The 17,884-nt window shown below is 40.8% G+C and overlaps 1 protein-coding gene across 1 annotated transcript; it reads right to left on the reverse strand.

Annotated features, from left to right (window-relative positions):
- Positions 1–1,451: 1,451 nt before the first annotated feature.
- Positions 1,452–13,492, reverse strand: acanb (aggrecan b). Its single transcript, XM_042410625.1, has 17 exons — positions 13,105–13,492; positions 12,398–12,572; positions 11,744–11,871; positions 9,534–9,827; positions 9,055–9,288; positions 8,227–8,401; positions 7,856–7,983; positions 7,417–7,710; positions 7,038–7,148; positions 6,706–6,813; positions 5,365–6,513; positions 5,052–5,156; positions 4,734–4,892; positions 3,786–3,868; positions 3,421–3,565; positions 3,001–3,183; positions 1,452–2,443 (listed from the first exon to the last, which is right to left on the reverse strand). The coding sequence occupies exons 1-17, from the start codon at positions 13,454–13,456 to the stop codon at positions 2,352–2,354; spliced, it is 3,915 nt and encodes a 1,304-aa protein (XP_042266559.1). The 5' UTR covers positions 13,457–13,492; the 3' UTR covers positions 1,452–2,351.
- Positions 13,493–17,884: the final 4,392 nt, after the last annotated feature.

Here is a 17,884-nt window from a genome sequence, read left to right on the forward strand (position 1 = left end):
TCGGGTTCCACAGGAAGGTAAAAACAAACTAAATGGCAGGTTTGTTCCTCTGGCTTGCAGAGTTTACCTCAAATTTAGCAGCTTTAGGGAAAGAACAGAAAATCTCAGTATGTGATTTTCATAATTTACGTAACTTACCGATAAATATCAATAAATGTTAATCCCATCAGTTTAGCACACAATAATTTCACAGAGATGGATGATTCCAAGTTTTATTTGGTACAGCACAGTACAGTATACTGCATGTTCACATCAGGATTCAGGATTTGAACAAAGTCACAACAGAGGTAAAGTCTGTGTGCAACATATTTTGGTTTATAGATATTTCAGTTTGTAGAAGAATCAGTAAATCACCAACACTGACACAGAACCACATCTGTTTTTTTTAGCTCACCGGAGCATCCAAATCGACGTACTTAAGTTCATTCACTTGTACAAAACGTACAAATCTTTGAGCGAGCAAGTCGTTTTGCTTCGTGGCTTCGTCAGGTTCACTTTCATATTCTGTGGTGTGTTTACTGAATTCTGTGTGTCCATGTAAGTGCCAGTTTGACTGTGTGTGGGTGTTTGCTGTTTCAGTGTTTGTGAGAAGTCAGATATGGACACAAGTATCCGCTCTCAGTGTTGAAGTAAATCTTGACCTAAAAAGGTCATGGTCAACATTATATAACCTCCTCTTCCTCCCCAACATCCATTTCTTATCTCATTGTATCTCAAAAACTCATTTTTACTGCTTTCACAGTTTCTTTTTACTTATATTTTTTGTTATTTCTCAAGCTTTAAGAAGTACTTTTCTGATGATAAGACTCTGTCACATGAGACGCAGACAGAAACCTCCACAAATATGTCTGAGGCTTGGATTGAAAAATCCATTTGTGTCTTCTTCTGTTCAGCTGGCTGTCTAACCAGTCATACCCATTAGATAGGTAATTCATAACTGCAATTAACCAGTTAACTGAACTAACAAACAAATACTGTAGGCAACAAATAGGTTGATGATGAATTAATCAAATAATTAAATTGTTTGCTTTGTGTAAGTTATTGACAGATCCTGCTGTTCGGACAATTGTAGTGAGAATATTTACAGTGAGAAAGTCACCAAGCAAACACTGAATCTTAATCATGATCCTCACATGAGGCAGTGCTGACGGAGGTCATGGATTTCTCCTGAGAAGTCACAAATGTAAACCACAACCTGTAAAACAGGGTGTACATCTTTTGCAACAGATGACCCAATGAGGTGGAGATTTTCACTGTCCTGGAGGCTCCTCCTGACAGAAAAGCCAACCAGTTCAGTATCAGGCTGCGGATGTAACTTTTCCTTGTCACATGTCAAGCTGCAGATGAGGATTGTGTTTGTTTTTTTTACTGTTTAAGGTGCGCTGGATTAAAATGATTGGAACAGAAGTGACTGAAGACTCCCAAAAGTGCATGAGTGCTGACTATTTCAATCCAGGTCTGTTGCAGTGACTTTAATCACATCTTAAACTTGGATTTCTATTCATCATCAAATGGAAGAGCACAATCATTTCAGTATATCTGATACTGTGGTGGTGTCGCAGCACAGTGGTTCTCCAGTTTGAGGTTGTGACGAGATCATTTTGGTGGCACTTTAGAGACGGTTTGTGACATTAAAAAGACATTTCTACTGTGCAAATGTATGTTTTTGTTTTACTCAGATTTGGGATTTTTTTTAAGGCAAAACAAAATTTTTGTAAGCCTCTTCTGATGGCGATGGCGGTGGGGGGGGGGGGGTCACAACCAAAAAGCTTGAGAATCACTGTCTTGGCATACCATGTAAGAAACAGTTGGTTTCACCAGTCTGAAGCACACACACTTAGTCCTTAGAGTCTAAGACCAAATAAAAAACACTAAGAAACACAGATCTAGAAAAAAAAGCCTAGCAACAATCTATGTAACAATGTGTTTGACTTCAGAGAATCCAGCTGCAATCGAAAAACACTTTTATTGGGCTGTTTTGCACTTTGTCACTCTAAAGCCTCTTAAATCACTGGGTGATCTTCTGTTTTCTTACTTTACGTGCAGTGCTGGCAACTGATTTAAATTTAAACTTGTGCATTAAGATAATAATTTTCCAAATACTGGATCACAGCTATAAATTAGATGCTATAAATACATATTCTGAAAAACTGTCTTCAAAAGTTGCAAAGTGACACTGAAAGGTCCAAAACATTAGTCAATTAGAGACCATCACTGTCTAAATGTGCTTTAGTGTTTGTATATACACGGGCGGGAATGTTATCTTTTTGTCGGGCATTGGCATTGGTGTTCATGCTTCTTTATAAGAGGGGTCCTTAGTGACTCTCTGTTGTATGTCCTTTCAGTCCTGCTCAGAGCGGCTTCTTCTGTTCCTGTTGGCTGCTCACCCCTTTACTTCTGCTCCTGAGGGATCTTTTGTGTAGCCTGTTGCTGTTGGCAGCGGCTGGGGGAGAAAAGGGACGCATACTGATGACATCATGTAAACATGAGTTGCCAAAAGTCTTATAAATTACCCTGAGGTGAGTGGTGTGGCGAAAGGATTCATTTCAAAAGCTGCCATGGGCTCCTCACCAGCGTAAGGTTGAAAGCTCTGCAGGAGGTGTACTTCTAGTGTACAAAACATTACACGTCTCACTAATAAAGAGTTTCACACGCTTTACAGTTTATGCCCTGTTTGTTTCAAGGTTTAAATCTCCTACTTGTATCTGTGTCTTCCAATTCTTCTGCATTTCTTTTTCTTTATTACCGTCCAAATTTAACTTGGATCCACCACCTCTAATGCATGAAAAGTTTCTTTTGAATTCTATTGGCATGAATAAACAGTATTGTATGAGGTGTTGTTTAAAAAGGTCTGTTATATAATAGAAGGGATTTAGTGTCAGAAATATGCTTTATAATATTACACTGTTGTCTGAGCTACACTTGCATAAAGTTTTAATATAAAAACATTTTTACAGTATGGAAGAAAATACATGTTTCAGCGTTTCTCAGCAAACTCACCTTCTGTACATTCCACTTGTGGCTCCTCCCACTGTCCATTTGCCATACAGCGTATGACCGGCAGGTGGCGCTGTGTGTAGCCTGCATCACACTGGTAGCGGACTATAGAGTTGACAGGGTAGTGCTCTCTGCTGCCGCCCATTGGCCGGCTGTGCTCCACCTCAGGGGGCGCTCCACACATGACTGACAGAGACAGACACACAGACAGTTAATACAAAAATAAACCACTTATAAATACAAACTACATTCAGTGGCTTAGAGACAATCTACACAGTAAATCCAACCTTTTAGTAATCCAACTGTACGTTCTATCGTGTTTGGCAACCCAAGCAAATTTTCCCATGTTGTCTATAGAGCAAAGCAATGATCCCTGGACCCATGACAAGAGACACATATAATATTTCAGCTGCAAAAGCCTACCAGGTCCAGTCTTGCAGATGAAAGGAAGGTGGTAGTTGCAGGGCACGTCGTTCCATTGACCGCCCTCGTGCCAGATCATCACCACACAATCCTCCCCAGAGTCGAAGTAGTTATCTGGTTGGTTGGGCCTCCAGTTCTCAAATGTCTTAGGAGGTTAAAAAGATGATCGGTATGATGTAAAAGACAATATTTGAGTAATGGAGCAAAAGTAGATATCATTGAGCATCAACTGCATGACTTAAAAAGTAAAAATTCTACAAAAGGTTCATCTGTAGAGACAGAGAAATGTAATACAACCGAATCACTAGAATTAACAATGAGCTATGATGAGTTCCTGAGCACACAAATGAATAGACTATGCTCACCAGAGGAGTGCCGTCTGTCCAGCGGAACTGATTCTGAACCTCTTTGTCATTGAGTCCAATCCACTGGTAGTCCTGACCATTGGCTGCAATGCAAAAAGATTTGATCTTTGTGACAAATTGAACATGTTTTTCCCATTAATTATGCTGGCCAAATTGATATTTACTCATAATGATCCTACGAAGTAAATCAATGCAATGGTATGAACGCTACAATGTAGTACCAAACGATGTAAGGTTCACACAACCCCCTCCATATTCCAGCCCACTGTTTGCAGGCCCCCTGAGCAATCAGTAGAAGTCACCACTACAGTAATAAGGACATGATCCCTCACCGGCTTCCCATCCTTGAACAGTGATGTAGCATTCATAGCCTTTAAAAGTTAGAAATTCTCCCCTTTACTTACATGTTATGTCAGGTATTTTTACATACAGTATATGCTTTAAAATGACCACTAGTATGTGTTTATACCAAGCGACAACTACCACCGCTTGAGAAAAATCCATGGCTCCAACTGACTCCCATTCAAAAAGCATAAACTTCTCTCTGGAAATACCAAGTCAATAATTCTTTTCAACATGTCATTATGGTCTCAATCATTAAATTTGGGCCCTCTAAGTAAGCACAATTTAGCTAAAGTGGCTAACATTAAGTAAAGTGTGCATTGCTAGCATTCTCAGTAAACTAGCATTTGCTTCGGTCAGCGGTAGCGGGGCATGTTTCCAGAGTGTGTAAGGCAACACTCCTTGTCTGGAAGGTCCTGGCTCCAAACAGAAAAGATGGCGTCGACCATAAGCAGCAACTCGGGGTTTCAAACCAGCTCCATTCACGCCTGGCTATGTCCATCTTTATATACAGTCAATGGTTTATACATGCAAAACACATAGATGGACATATACTGTATACAGGCCCTTAAAAAAAATCATGCTTGCACACACAAAGATACTCACAGTTGACAAACTGCTGCTCCTCCTGGGAGCTGATGCTGACCAGGTGAGCGTTGAGCTCCTGGCAGCGCTGCTCGGCCTCAGACCAGGTGTGTCTTTCCGAAAAGTGGAGGTAACAGCTGCCCTTGAACTCCAACCAGCCCTCAGCACAGCCCTGCACAGCTGCACACACAAACACACACATCAAAAACACAGATTAGACTATTCTATGCACAATATACATGATATTTTAAAATCAGATAAAAGATGGGATTCCTATATTGGTATTAAGCTTTTTCTAGTTCTTAAGACATGGTGCCATATGCTGTGTTAGTGACTCACGTGTTGAGCAGTCTTCACCAGTGAAGCCATTAGGACACTGACACACAGCGAGTTCTCCCTGCACAGAGCAGGATCCTGAACCACAGGGATTTGGATTACAGGGGTCTGCATGGGTTGACAGCAGAAAGAGGGAGATTTTATTTTGTCTGTTTGTTTATGTTGTGGTACTGCATCACAAGGAGAATTCCTAGAGTATTTTGGTGGACAAATAAGTGTATTTCCCAAAATGTTGAAGGTGTGAACATGGCAGCTTTTTTGTTTTATGATACAGGATAATATCAGCAGAATTACAGCAAACGCCAAAACCACATACCTTCTACTGCTTCAGGCTCCTCCAAAACAGCAGGGGTTGATAATGACACTGATGGTGCTGTGGTTGGGCTGCTGTAGGTTGCATCCGGAGTCACAACATAAACTGTAGGTCCTGCACGGCTTTCCTGTTCCTCCTCTTCATGTCCTGATTGGTGAAGATTGGCAACGTACTCTGGATAAGTCATCGTGGATCCAGGTGGCAGGGCTATAGAAAGCTCCTCAGTGGGCGGTTGTTCATGATGGGCTCCACTGCCTGAGAGATGCAAGCTTCGGTCCAAAGAGCCACTGATTTCATAGTGGAACCCTGACCCACTATGATCCCCGCTTACCTCTACTACCCCCCGGCCCTGCTCAGGACCGTGTTCCAGTGGCTTCATGGTTACCTCCATCACGGCATCATCTGTTAAGTAGATGACATCACCACGACGCTGGAAAGAGTCTCCAGAGGCAGAGCCGCTGCCTGAAGCACCGGATGGAAAAACACTCGGAAAACCACTGGCGTACCCTGATCCAGAGGGACGATACCCGGACACCTCCTGCTCACCAGACGGCTGGACTGTAAGGTCAATGCCACTGTGATCGACAAATGAGATGCCAGAGAATCCACTGGTGCCTGACCCGGACATACTTCCTGATCCAGACATACTTCCTGATCCAGACATACCTCCTGATCCGGACATACTTCCTGATCCGGACATACCCGATACCAAGAAGTCTCCACTGCCTAACTCTTGCTCAGTGAGTTTTTGGTCGGTCAACACCTCTTCCATCTTCCCATCCAATATGGTGATCAATGACTCTCCACCACTACCGCTAATGCCACCGCTACCACTGGTAAAACCTGATCCTGATTGACCGAAGCCGGAGTGTTGTCTGTCAAACCCAGATCCAGAGCCAGATGCACTACCCGATTCTCCAGATGTGAAGGTTAAAACACTTCCCCCTTCTGCCTCTTGTGGATCTCCAGAGGCAGACTGGTCTCCGGAGAAGATGTCAGTGCGACCGCTGAAGATGACATCCCGTCCAGAGCCAGAGGCGTCACCACTGGTGCCGGAGGTGCTAGACTCCCCTGAGATTTCCCCGCTGGCTGAATGATCAGCTGAACCAGAGCCTGACACATCAACATGGACTGGAGGTAAAACGGGTCTCACTGGGGGAAACATTAAGAATTAATTTGCTACTATCCTTTGTTTAATCTTGTTTAAGAAAATTGTGTGATTTATTTTAATTATTGTGGCCACATTTACAGAAAAAAACATCCATTTTGAAAATTACGTAGCATTAACTGGAAGACTAAAAGATTAAGACAGTTTTCATTTATGCAGTTGTCTCCAGTTCTTACCAGGAGGAGCAACTTGCTGAGTAGTGATGGTTGTCTGGTTGATAAACTCCTCTATTTCAGTAATATTCATGCTGGTTTCAGTTTCATTGTAATCTACAGTGGTTTCAACTAAAAACAAACAAAACAGAATAACAAATCAGAGCATTGTAAAACTTCCAACAAGGATAAGGCAGCTGCCCTGTTTACAATGATGTATAGAAAGATAAATGACAGTATTAATTACCAAACTATTTTGGCCATGTATTTCAACAAATTATTATAATTATAGCTGCAAGACAGAGCCAGGGTAACAATGAGGACTAAAATAAAACAATTTCATACAACTGTCTTACCAGTGGGAGCAAAGAGATCAACTGTGACTGTTGTCTTGTTGATAACATCCACCGCCACCACCGTCAAGTTGATTCTGGTTTCATTTTCAGTGTGGATGACGGGGACTTCAGCTGATAGAGAAAGAGATAGAGAAGAATAGGCAAATAAGATAAGCCAGAGTCAGTTTCAGATGTAGTATAATTTGGATATAAATGGCATTGGGTAACTAACATACAGTATACTGTACATATTGTAATATGTCAATACTGTCAATACTGCTACTTATAAATAGTTATATCAATATAATAACAATGCATATCATCATCATCATCATCATCATGAAAACTGAATTCATTAAAATCTAAAATACAAACATAAACACGCTCAACCCTTTCCTACCTTTGAAACAGTAGGCATCATAGCGCGAGTGCTCATCGGGGAAGCCTGTTTGGTTGGGGTAGGCATAGATGATGTTGACCCCCACCTGGCCGCCTCCACAGTGGGCTCTGGCAGTTGTGATGGGATAGCGGACACTGCGATCCAGCAGCCAGCCTGGGCGGCATTTGTCAAATCCTTGGTTCCAAGCTGCGTACAGCTGGCCGGTGGTGGCCAGGGTGGTGTTGAGTTTCTGGCAGTGCTGCACGGCCTCCTCATAGGAGAAGCTGTCATAGTCGCTGGTGAAGAAGACCTCACCTTAGAGAGAGACAGAAGCATTCAGAAAGGTTCAAATATGTAAGATAGACAGATAGATATTAAGAAAAAACATTTAATGTTGATAGTAGATGTAAATTTTAGTAATTTAATTGCTTCAGGGTGTGAGTTGGTTCATGCTCCTCACCTTCCAGACGTTCTACATAACAAAATACATCATAGAGTTCATTGGCAGGTCTCAGGCCGTAGGATCTGACTCCTGGAATGTGTGGTAGATTACCAGCACAGTTATCTCTGGGTGACACGATGGGATACCTGAGCATGAAAGAGGATGTTGGTGCAGTATATTAAAGCTCTGCTTTGCTAAAATATCCCTCCTGGGATTGGCTTCTTCTACCAATAGCATAATCCAAGAACAAATTTAGACATTTCTGTGCAGAAAAAGGAGTTAAGATAAGTTCTAAATAAAAAGCATTAAAATCTTGTCTGGTTTTTGATCAGCCTAGTATACAGTATGTGTAAGACTCAGATATATTGGTCTATGTGCCTCCAGCTCACCTGACAGTCTGGTCACGGAGCCAGCCGGCGTCACATTGGTGCAGGCCTTTCTCAAAGGCCGCCTGCAGCTGCTGGGGGCTGGCGATGACTGCCCCGATACTCTGACAGGCTTTGTGAGCCTCCAGGAAGGTCAGTGTGTACCGGCCTGTAATAGGTCGATAGTGGAACACCACACCTGTGGTGGAGAGGGAGGAAGGAGGAGGGAGGAGGGAAAAGACCAGGAAACAAGGAAGAAAGTGTGTAATTTTATATCTTTTCTTTACATTTTTACTTTGTCTAGACTTAGCTGTATTCCCTCATTGTGGTAATTTACTCATAGCTTGAACATTTATAAGTCATTATTCTTTTATTGGCTACCCTGTGGTTACATTTTGGTTTGCCAATGACAGCAATGACTGAGTGAGTGGGGCTCCTGACCCGCAGGTATGCATGAGATGAGTCTGTGGAAGTGGTTTGTTTAGCAGCATATTTCAATAAAAACAGTACAGAGCATGAGAGTGGATACCTTAGAGAGTTTGAAATTATGCTGCATGAATACTTGAATATGTTTTTACAGCATTTTTACAGACATTTTGATATATTTTTGGTTTAGGGAAACAAACTTTTGTGTCAGCAGTGATATTCCACTAAAGTCAGGATAATGACAGAGTTGCTTCCTATCTTACAAAGTCTAAATATATATATATATAGACCAAATAGAGTAAATCACAAAGTTCAACATGGCTGCCCAAAGGCTTCTGTAAAACAGGTTGAAGCATGCAGAGAACATAGATAATCAAATACGGTCCAACAGGTTTTTATTATTGATCACTCACGTCACCAACTTACCTGTGGGAGCCATGGCAGTATCTGTGAGATCCAGTCCAGGTGTCACTTTAACGAATGTGTCCACCACGCTGGGTGGGATGGGCATTGGGGAGAGGGTGTCCACTTCTCCACGCTTGATCTCCTCACCTCCAGGTGAGGGGGTGAGGCTTGGATAAAGCCCAGGGGCAGGTGTTATGCGGATGATGTCTGGGAAAGGGGTGGTCCTCCCAGGCACAGCACCCTCATCCTCACCAGCTGTTTGTGACACAAGATTGCATCAGGCTTGATTTAAAATTCCCTGGATGGCTTGATAAGACTGACATTCTTTAAGTATTATTAATCAGAAAGTTGATTAGTTGATACTGATACTTCTGATTAGATGCCTGACATTATTAAATTATATCTTAAAGAAGAAAATAACCATTATCAAACAGCTATTTTATCACAAAATAAGCTCCCACAATGCAATGAAAATAATAAACTGTATCAGAAGGATTTACCGCTGAAGCAGATAGCATCGTAGCGAGAGTCTGGGTAAGGGTATCCTGTCTGGTTGGGGAACAGGTAGACGGTTCTCACTCCTAGAAGCCCTCCTCCACATTGAGGCCTGGCGATGTTGATGGGGTAACGTACACTCCTGTCTGCCAGCCAGCCAGCATTACACACATCCATGCCAGCCTTCCAGGCCAAGTAAAGCTCTCCGGTGCTGGCGAGCCGGGCACCGAGTTTTGTACACTGATCTCCTGCTTCGTAGAAGGTAAACTTCTCTACAGACGTAGAGTAGAAAACTCTGCCTGGGAGGAGAGATCAGAGAAGAAGGAGACAAACACAGTCAGTGCAATGCTTCTGTCTACTGTGTTTGAGTATCAGCACAAAGGTTTGATGTAACTACAGCAGTGACTCCCAAACAGGGGTGTTTGTTCCCTCAGAGGTACTTCTGCAGTTGCCAGGGGGTACATTGTGGAAAAGAAATGATAATTTGATTTAAAAAATAAATAAAAACAACCATAACAATAGCATTACAAATTGATGTGATGCAGATTATTAATCGATTTATTGTCACAATAACCAGTAAGCTAACAGCTACAATAGGCTGAATGTATGGTACACACTTTGAACCAACCTGAGTCAGTTATAACACCTTCAAGCCATTGAGAGTACGTTAAATCTAGTTAGCAAGCTAGAAGAGAAAGTAGTGCTAAAAGTAGTGGATAAATGCTTTAAAGGTGCCGTGTGTAAAATTTTGTAACATTTAGTGGTGAGGTTGCAGATTGCAACCAACTGAATACCCCCATCCACTTTCAAGCATGTAGAAGAACCTACAGTAGAGAACCTCTCTGGAGCCAATGTTTAGTTTGTTTGTTCTGGGCTACTGTAGAAACATGGTGTTGCGATATGGCGGGCTCCAGCCCCCTGTTTAGCTATAAAGGGCTCATTCTAAGCTAATGAAAAAACAACAATTCTTATTTTCATGGGATTATACACTATTGAAAACATACTTATGAAAACTATATTCCATTTCTGTCAAGTGAGTTGCACTAGATGCCACTAAATTCTACACACTGCACCTTTAAATAATTAGCTAATAGAGGATATACATACATTTATAATAATTGTCCAAAAGTAGCGGATAAAAAGGTGAAATAGTTAGCTAAATGTAAGTTAAAATAAATACATAAAATTAATAGATGAACAGGTGAAAAAATTACATGAAATGAATGGATGAACAGGTGAAATAGGTAGCTAAGTAATTGATAAACTCCACAACCAAACCAACCGAAACACTGATGATTCAATTTTATGGTGTTTATAGATTTATAAACAAAGTTCGGGAACAAAGACCACGCCTCGTACACATCCCATTTCCACACAACAGAGTATTTAGGCACACCTTATCCATTTCTCTCCCCTCTTGTCTCAGTTTGCAAGCGACCTGTGACAGACTTGCATCCATAGACTGTAAAAAATATGGACATAGTCACCGTGACGTCACCCATTGGTTTGCGAACTGCCGTTTCGAAGCCTCGAGTGTAGCGATTTGACCATCGCCATCTTGGATTTGGCTGTCGCTATGTTTGATTTTTGGAGCCAGAAGCAACCATATTTGGACGAGAGGGTGGAGCTGACCATAGTGCTAGCTGCTGGCTCGGTTAGCACGGTGTATTTCCTTCATCCTGCCACCTTGCACTGTTTACAATCACACCAATACGTTAAACAATTAAACTATGCTCCAATGGACCATCCCGATCACCAGTTTGTCCACTTTCTCATTCTTGGTTCCACTTGCCACCCTGTCCTCAACCCTCCTTTATGCCATCTCTCGACCCTCCTTCATCCCTCCATACCCAACCTTCATCCAGAGGTTCATCCTTCATCCTTTCATGGACCTACCAGCTTTTGACCTACCCCCTTTGCCCTTGGACACTCCCAAGAACTTCCGAGACAACCACATTGCCCGATCTCGAGACGTACAGCTGCACTCTGACGCAGCACCTCCTTCTGTTTTCAGGGTTACAGCAGTCATAGGTGGTTCACCTCCAATTGGCCACCTCAACTGTCCCCACCCTCCCCCCCCTGCTCTTCACAAACCATACCACGTCATCATCAAAGCCCTTCTTTGGGGGCACGAGAGGTCTTGGTCATCCTCGTTCATACAACTACATCGTCATTGACCATAATAAACAAGAACATGTTGTTAGAGTAAGAGTACCTGACATCTTCTCAGCAAAACAGTACACGTCGTAGGTCTCGTTGACATCTCTCACTCCATAGGTTCTCACGCCAGGGAAGTTCTCCTTGTCTCCAAAGCAACGATCACGTGGCTCATGGATGGGGTACCTGGAGATGACGAGAGAGATGGCTGTCAATAGCTGGATATCAGTTCTCTTACCGTTAAATTTTGTTTTATTTCCATGGTAATTGTACATTAATCTGTTTTAACATTTGTCATCAAACTTAAAACAGGTAAAAGTAACATGGTACTGGACATTATTTCGTTGAATTGTTGGTTTTGGAAAGTTACAGAAATTGCTGGGGGTCAGACACTGTTTGATCATCTGAAAAAGCATTTCTGTTGGTGTAAATTGGCACCACAGCACTATTGCTCAGTGATATGCACTATTCACAGCAAAGAAGGTCATATGTTCAGCTCTGCTGGCCTATCTGTTTGGAGTTTTCAGTTCGTCCTTTTGGGTCTCCTCTGCATGCTTTCCACAGTCCAAAAACATAAAGGTTAGGTGAACTGGAAGCTCTAGACTGCTTGTAGGAGTGAGTGTGAATTTGTTTGATCTGTGTATCCTTGTGACAGACTAGCCTGACCTGCAATCCTGAATAAAATAAGCATGAATGAATGGATGAATACTACCTGACAGTCTGATCCGACAGCCATCCAGCATCACACTGGTGGTATCCATCATCGTAGGCAGCCTGAAGTTGGGCTGGAGTTGCGATGGTGGCACCGTTCTGGATACAAGCTGCCTTGGCCTTCTCAAATGTCAAGGTGTAGCGGGTGGAGATGGCTCGGTAGTGGAACACAATACCTATGAATCATAGAAAGTTAACAGAATACCTATGATGGAATATCTTTCAACTCTTAATGCCAATTTTTCTAACAGCAGTATTGCTTGACTTTCACCAAAAATCACAAGACAGTGTACTTGATTAGACAGAAATGTCTTAATGACAGAAAGGTCAGCCAACTGAATTACTGTTTTCAAAGGTCACGTTATACATATTTTTTTTTAACAGATTTCCTTCAGACCTCCTATAACTTCTCTAGAGGAAAGTCTTACTATGCAGTATTACCTGCTGGGTTCTAAGTGTGCATTTAAAGCATTATCTTTGAGGAAAATATACAATAAAGTAAAAATGGTAGGCAGTGTTTTGGCTACAACACATTGGATTTTGTAGGAGTTTCACCTTTGAACTCATCTTGTTATCCTTTAGTTTGAGAAAACCTTTTAGATAGAACCATCACTGTCTGTTTGATGTTTAGATGAACTATGATAGAACTTGACTCTCATTTTGTAATGCTCCAAAGTGAATGAGATTTTTCATGTTTCTGCGGCGTACCCTGAACTTGGACATCCACGGAGTCGTAGTTGTCCTCAATGCCATGCATCACCTCGCAGCGGTAGGTGCCAGAATCTTTGGACCTCAGCTCTGTAATCTCCAGACTGGCATCAGTGGGCACAAGTGGGTAGTTGACCATTGTCACTCTGTCTAAATACTCTGTTTCCACATTAACTTTTCCCTCTGATGCCACCAGGATTGTGGTGACTTTCTCCTTGGTGACGTAGGTCCATTTAATGCGGTGGGAGAGCGGGGCGACAGTTACGGCACCGGGGTCGTCAACGGTGTTGTCCTGGAAGTAGCATGGCACCACTACCTTCCCACCCAGCAGAGGACGGAGAGGAACCTCCATTGGGATGCTAACACGCAATGTGCCATCCAAGTCTGGGATGAAGAGAGGTCAAGGTTAATTTGTTAGAGTATCTATTTATTAATGAGAGGACAACTTTATACTGTATGTAGTGCAGACGTACAGTGTAGTTTGGAAAAATAAATTTGTCTTACTAGCTTTTATAAAACTAAGACTGTGGCACAGTCCTTTAAAAAAATGTACATCTTTGAAACAGACTTCAAGGACTTCCAAAAACTTCAATAGTTAGGACGACTTAAACAAAGAACTAACAAAAGTCAGATAGGAAGAGAAGGAGAACTGTAGAGATGAGACAAAAACAACAAAAAAGACAGAGTTGGCCTCAAAATGAGAAGTTATATTACACAAGAAAGAATGACAGGGCTGATCAGCACTTTATTTCTCAGAAGATGCCATTTAACGGAACAGTTTGACATTTTGGGAAATATGCTTATTCTTGACAGTAAGATGAAAAGATTGATACCTTTCTCAAGTCTGTTTGTTAAATATAAAGCTATAGACAGCAGCCGGTTAGCTTAGCTTAGCATAAAGATTGGAAATAGGGGTAAAAAGTCAGCCTGGTTCTGAACGTGACCTCTAATGTCACTTATCGCTGTGGTCACAAGTCACTGCACTGGGCCAACAAATACTCTACTCACATAACTTGCCTTAAAACCACAGTTTATAATTTTTACAATTTGTTTTTTGTGCAGATTAACCAACCAAGATATAATGTGTAAATTGGAGAGTTTAAGAGGTTCTGTTTGCCAGATTTCTTGCCATGGACAGAGCCAGGCAGGCTGTTTCCAGTCTTTATGCTAAGCTAAGCTAACTGTCTCTAAGCAAGAAAGTAAAGCGTACTTCCCAAAATGTCAACATTTCAGGAAGCTGAAATACATTTCCCACAGTCAGTGCACACTTACCGTCATGTTCTTCAAATATTGTTGCCGAGATGAGGGGCAAGAACACACACAGCAGAAGCAGGGGGGTCATTGTTACCTGAAAAATATCCAAATTGTTGACACTGGAATCAAGTTTGTGTTGACAAAATAAGTAATGAAGGGAAAGAAAGACAAAACTTACATAAAAATATCCATGGTATGCTATTTTTATTTTTATCCTGTTGTAGTGGCAAATAAATGAACTTAAGGAAAACAAAAATCATTCAGAGGCGAAGTTCTCAAAAAAGTTATTCTGCGCAGAGCAACTAACATTGTCAGGCAATACAGTTTGATTCATACTTCAGAATGACAGGATATGAACACATCCTCTCATGCTTCATATATCTGCACCCTGCCCCTCACCAACTCCACTTCTGTGTCTTTTCAAAAACAAGAGAATATGAGCTTTAAAAGATATGTATAGAGCAATCAAATAAAGAACATATATTTAGTACATTTACATATGCTTAAAGAATATATGTATGCTTAGAGAGTATTAATGTATTACATCATATATCTTCAACACATAATCAAAAACAATTGCATTATACTATATATTTTCCACAACAATGTCTCACATTTTATGTTTTTTTTCCTTGGCGGAAATGGACTTCCATACAAGTCTACTAAAATCAACAATAAGCAGAGTGAGTGTATAAAACTGTTGGTGTATAATTGTTATTGTTATGATTGTTGTTATTCTGTCCCACCCCCTCCCCCCTCTTTCTCTCTCTCTCTCAACCCAACCGGTCAAGGCAGATGGCCGCCCACCAAGAGCCGGGTTCTGCTTGAGGTTTCTACCCGTTAAAGGGGAGTTTTTCCTTACCGCTGTCACCAAGTGCTTGCTCATGGGGGAATTGTTGGGATTTGACACTATATTAATAAAAAACTGATTGATTGAATTGATTGTAAAACTATGCAAACTTTCTTACGTCTCTTTTTGTGTGAATGAACAATGAAGTAGGTGTTAAAAAAAATAAGTGGTTCTATTATAATAATTTCCTCTACCTCGGTATGCCACTGTGTTTTTCTTAGCTTGCACGCTTACATTCATATTCCGTTTAATTCAGGATATACAACACATTTGGTTGTTACGTCAGCCTCATTTGCTAAAATGGAAATAGGATGTCAAGAATCTCTAGTATCATTTGGAAATACCGTACATGCTCGCAGAGGAATGAAAGCCCCTCTGTTTCTGGGAACAGGAAATGTCTTTAGTGCTAAAATAAGTTCAGGCTGAGAGGAAGAAGTATGATTCATTCATCTCAAATGCTTTTCCATTTGCTACAAACTAATGAAGAAAAGGACGTTAAAATGAAGCTTTTTTCCCACCTTATTAAGATAACTGTTGAAAGTTGTAAGTGTCTGCTTGTATGTATACTGTATGTGTCTTTGTCTGTCCCAATATACTCTATAGTGTCTGTGTATACATGGGAGTACAATCTGTAATTGTTTTCAGTATGTGAGGTCTTTTTTGCCACAAACTAGACACATGTGTTTGCCAAAATGAGAAGCTAATGTAAATATATATTAAAATTTAAACATAGGCCAATCTGCCCAATCTATAGGATTCAAGTATGCAAAGGTTTTATTTATTACAAACAATATGTGTAGTGAAAGGCAGGGTGGCATAATCCTAAGGTTGTCCTAAAAGAAGCATTAGAGTAATTATAATAAGAAACATAAAGAAAAAATTAAAAACATTTATGCAATAAATATTCAAATGTATGACTAGACGTTCCTTGTTAACAAAAGCTACATAAAAATAGTAAAACCTGCTATGAAATTTAAATTTCTGTATACATTTTATTTATTTGTGTAGGTTTTTTCTTTTTTTTATCAGCATTTCAAATATATTTCCTGAAGATATCTTTAAGAGCAGATTAAACAAAATAAAATCTTTATTTGTTTCCTACTGCCTCTGAGGGGCTTTTTCACCCAGGCAAGAATACCATTCTGTGACCAACAATTAGGTTCTTGTCACTGAGGTCAAATTTGATCATGAATATAATCAACAAATATCAGCTACTGGCTGCTTCAATCCAAAAACATCAGCATCAGTACCACAAAGCCACATCTGTCAAACCCTGATTACCACACTGCTTATTTTATCTCAATTTTCCACTGCTGTGACATGAAGCACAGTCAAACATGTGAAACAAGTCCCAACTGAACCCTCATTGTGCTGCATTCACAAGCCTCCGGACAGGCTGCTGAAAGCTCCCAGTTCATTCCAAACAGCTACAGAGAGACATTTACAACCAATAAACCTGAAACCTAAACAAAAAGTTTGCAGTGGCTAACATGGCAGCCAAGTGAAAGGCTGAGGGAGAAATTTACTGACCTTTCAAGTTCAATTGACTCAAAAGGCATAAAAACCACCGTAATGTATATTTAACACACTGGTAGAAATGCATGACAACTTTGTGCAGGCATATTCACGTGTTGTGTATACTGTACGTCTGTGTGTACTACATACTGCATGAATGAGCGTGTGTGTGTGTGTGTGTGTGTGTGTGTGTGTGTATGTGTGTGTGTGTGTGTGGGCTGCTAGCATTCTCAGAGTTCCACATACCCCGGACATACGGTACAGTAGGACTAATATTTGCCCTGCTGTCTAAGATCTGTCTGGGAGTGAATGTTGGCTCAGATTGGGCGGAAACAAAAAATACCACATAAAATTTGTAGAGAGATGGAGAAATCCAACCAGGAACAATCACACACTGTTATACTTTCATTATCAGTCTCTGATCTTCAGTCCACACCCAGACCTTTGGTATGTTATGTTATTATTTTTGTTATTCTCAATTTTTGGGAGTGATTCCCTTCCTGTGGTTTCTGACTTTTTGAGGTTTATTCACAAACTTATGCCTGACTATACCTATATAAGGATTTTTGAATATTGTTGACTTTTCTGAACATTGCTGGGTGATTACCACACTAACACACACATTTTCAAGTCTGTTTTTAAACAGTAGTCAGGTGCCCATATAAAGATTTTGCACACTGTAGTCATTCCTCCTGCTCATACTGATCCCTTCTTAATGCGCTTTCATTGTAAGTGATATGGGACAAAATTCACTGTCCTTATTTTGAGCAAAAATGTATTCAAAACATGAGGCTTCATCAGTCAGTTAGTCAAATCAAGTGGATATCCTCTAAAGTTAGTTGAGTCTTTTTAGTTTAAAATTCCCTTTTTGTGTTTCCCTGTTGAGCTTCAGTGAAAGGATAATGACAAAAAAGGGAATTTTGTATTAAAAGGACTGTAGCTTTGGAAGATATCTATTTGATTTGACTAATTTGGATGGCTTAAGCCTCATATTAGCTTCATTTTGCACAAATGAATGTGGATTTTGCACTCCATTAATTACACTGAAAGTACATTAGGAAGGGATCATTTGCCAGTATGAACAGGAGGAATAATTACAGCAAGCAAAACCTTTTTCAGTGTTCACTTTTGTTTTAAGACACTTGAAAAGTAATGAATCCT

The sequence above is a fragment of the Thunnus maccoyii genome, chromosome 5 (assembly GCF_910596095.1).
Source record: "Thunnus maccoyii chromosome 5, fThuMac1.1, whole genome shotgun sequence".
Classification (NCBI taxonomy): Eukaryota; Metazoa; Chordata; class Actinopteri; order Scombriformes; family Scombridae; genus Thunnus; species Thunnus maccoyii.

Excerpts from the sequence above, each read along its gene's own strand:
- acanb (XM_042410625.1), bottom strand. The coding sequence starts at position 13,456 with ATGGAGGTTCCTCTCCGTCCTCTGCTGGGTGGGAAGGTAGTGGTGCCA. Across the intron at positions 9,828-11,743 it reads TTTTGCTGAGAAGATGTCAG|GCAGAGTTTTCTACTCTACG; the intron begins GTACTCTTACTC and ends CTCTCCTCCCAG. Across the intron at positions 7,711-7,855 it reads TTATGTAGAACGTCTGGAAG|GTGAGGTCTTCTTCACCAGC; the intron begins GTGAGGAGCATG and ends TCTCTCTCTAAG.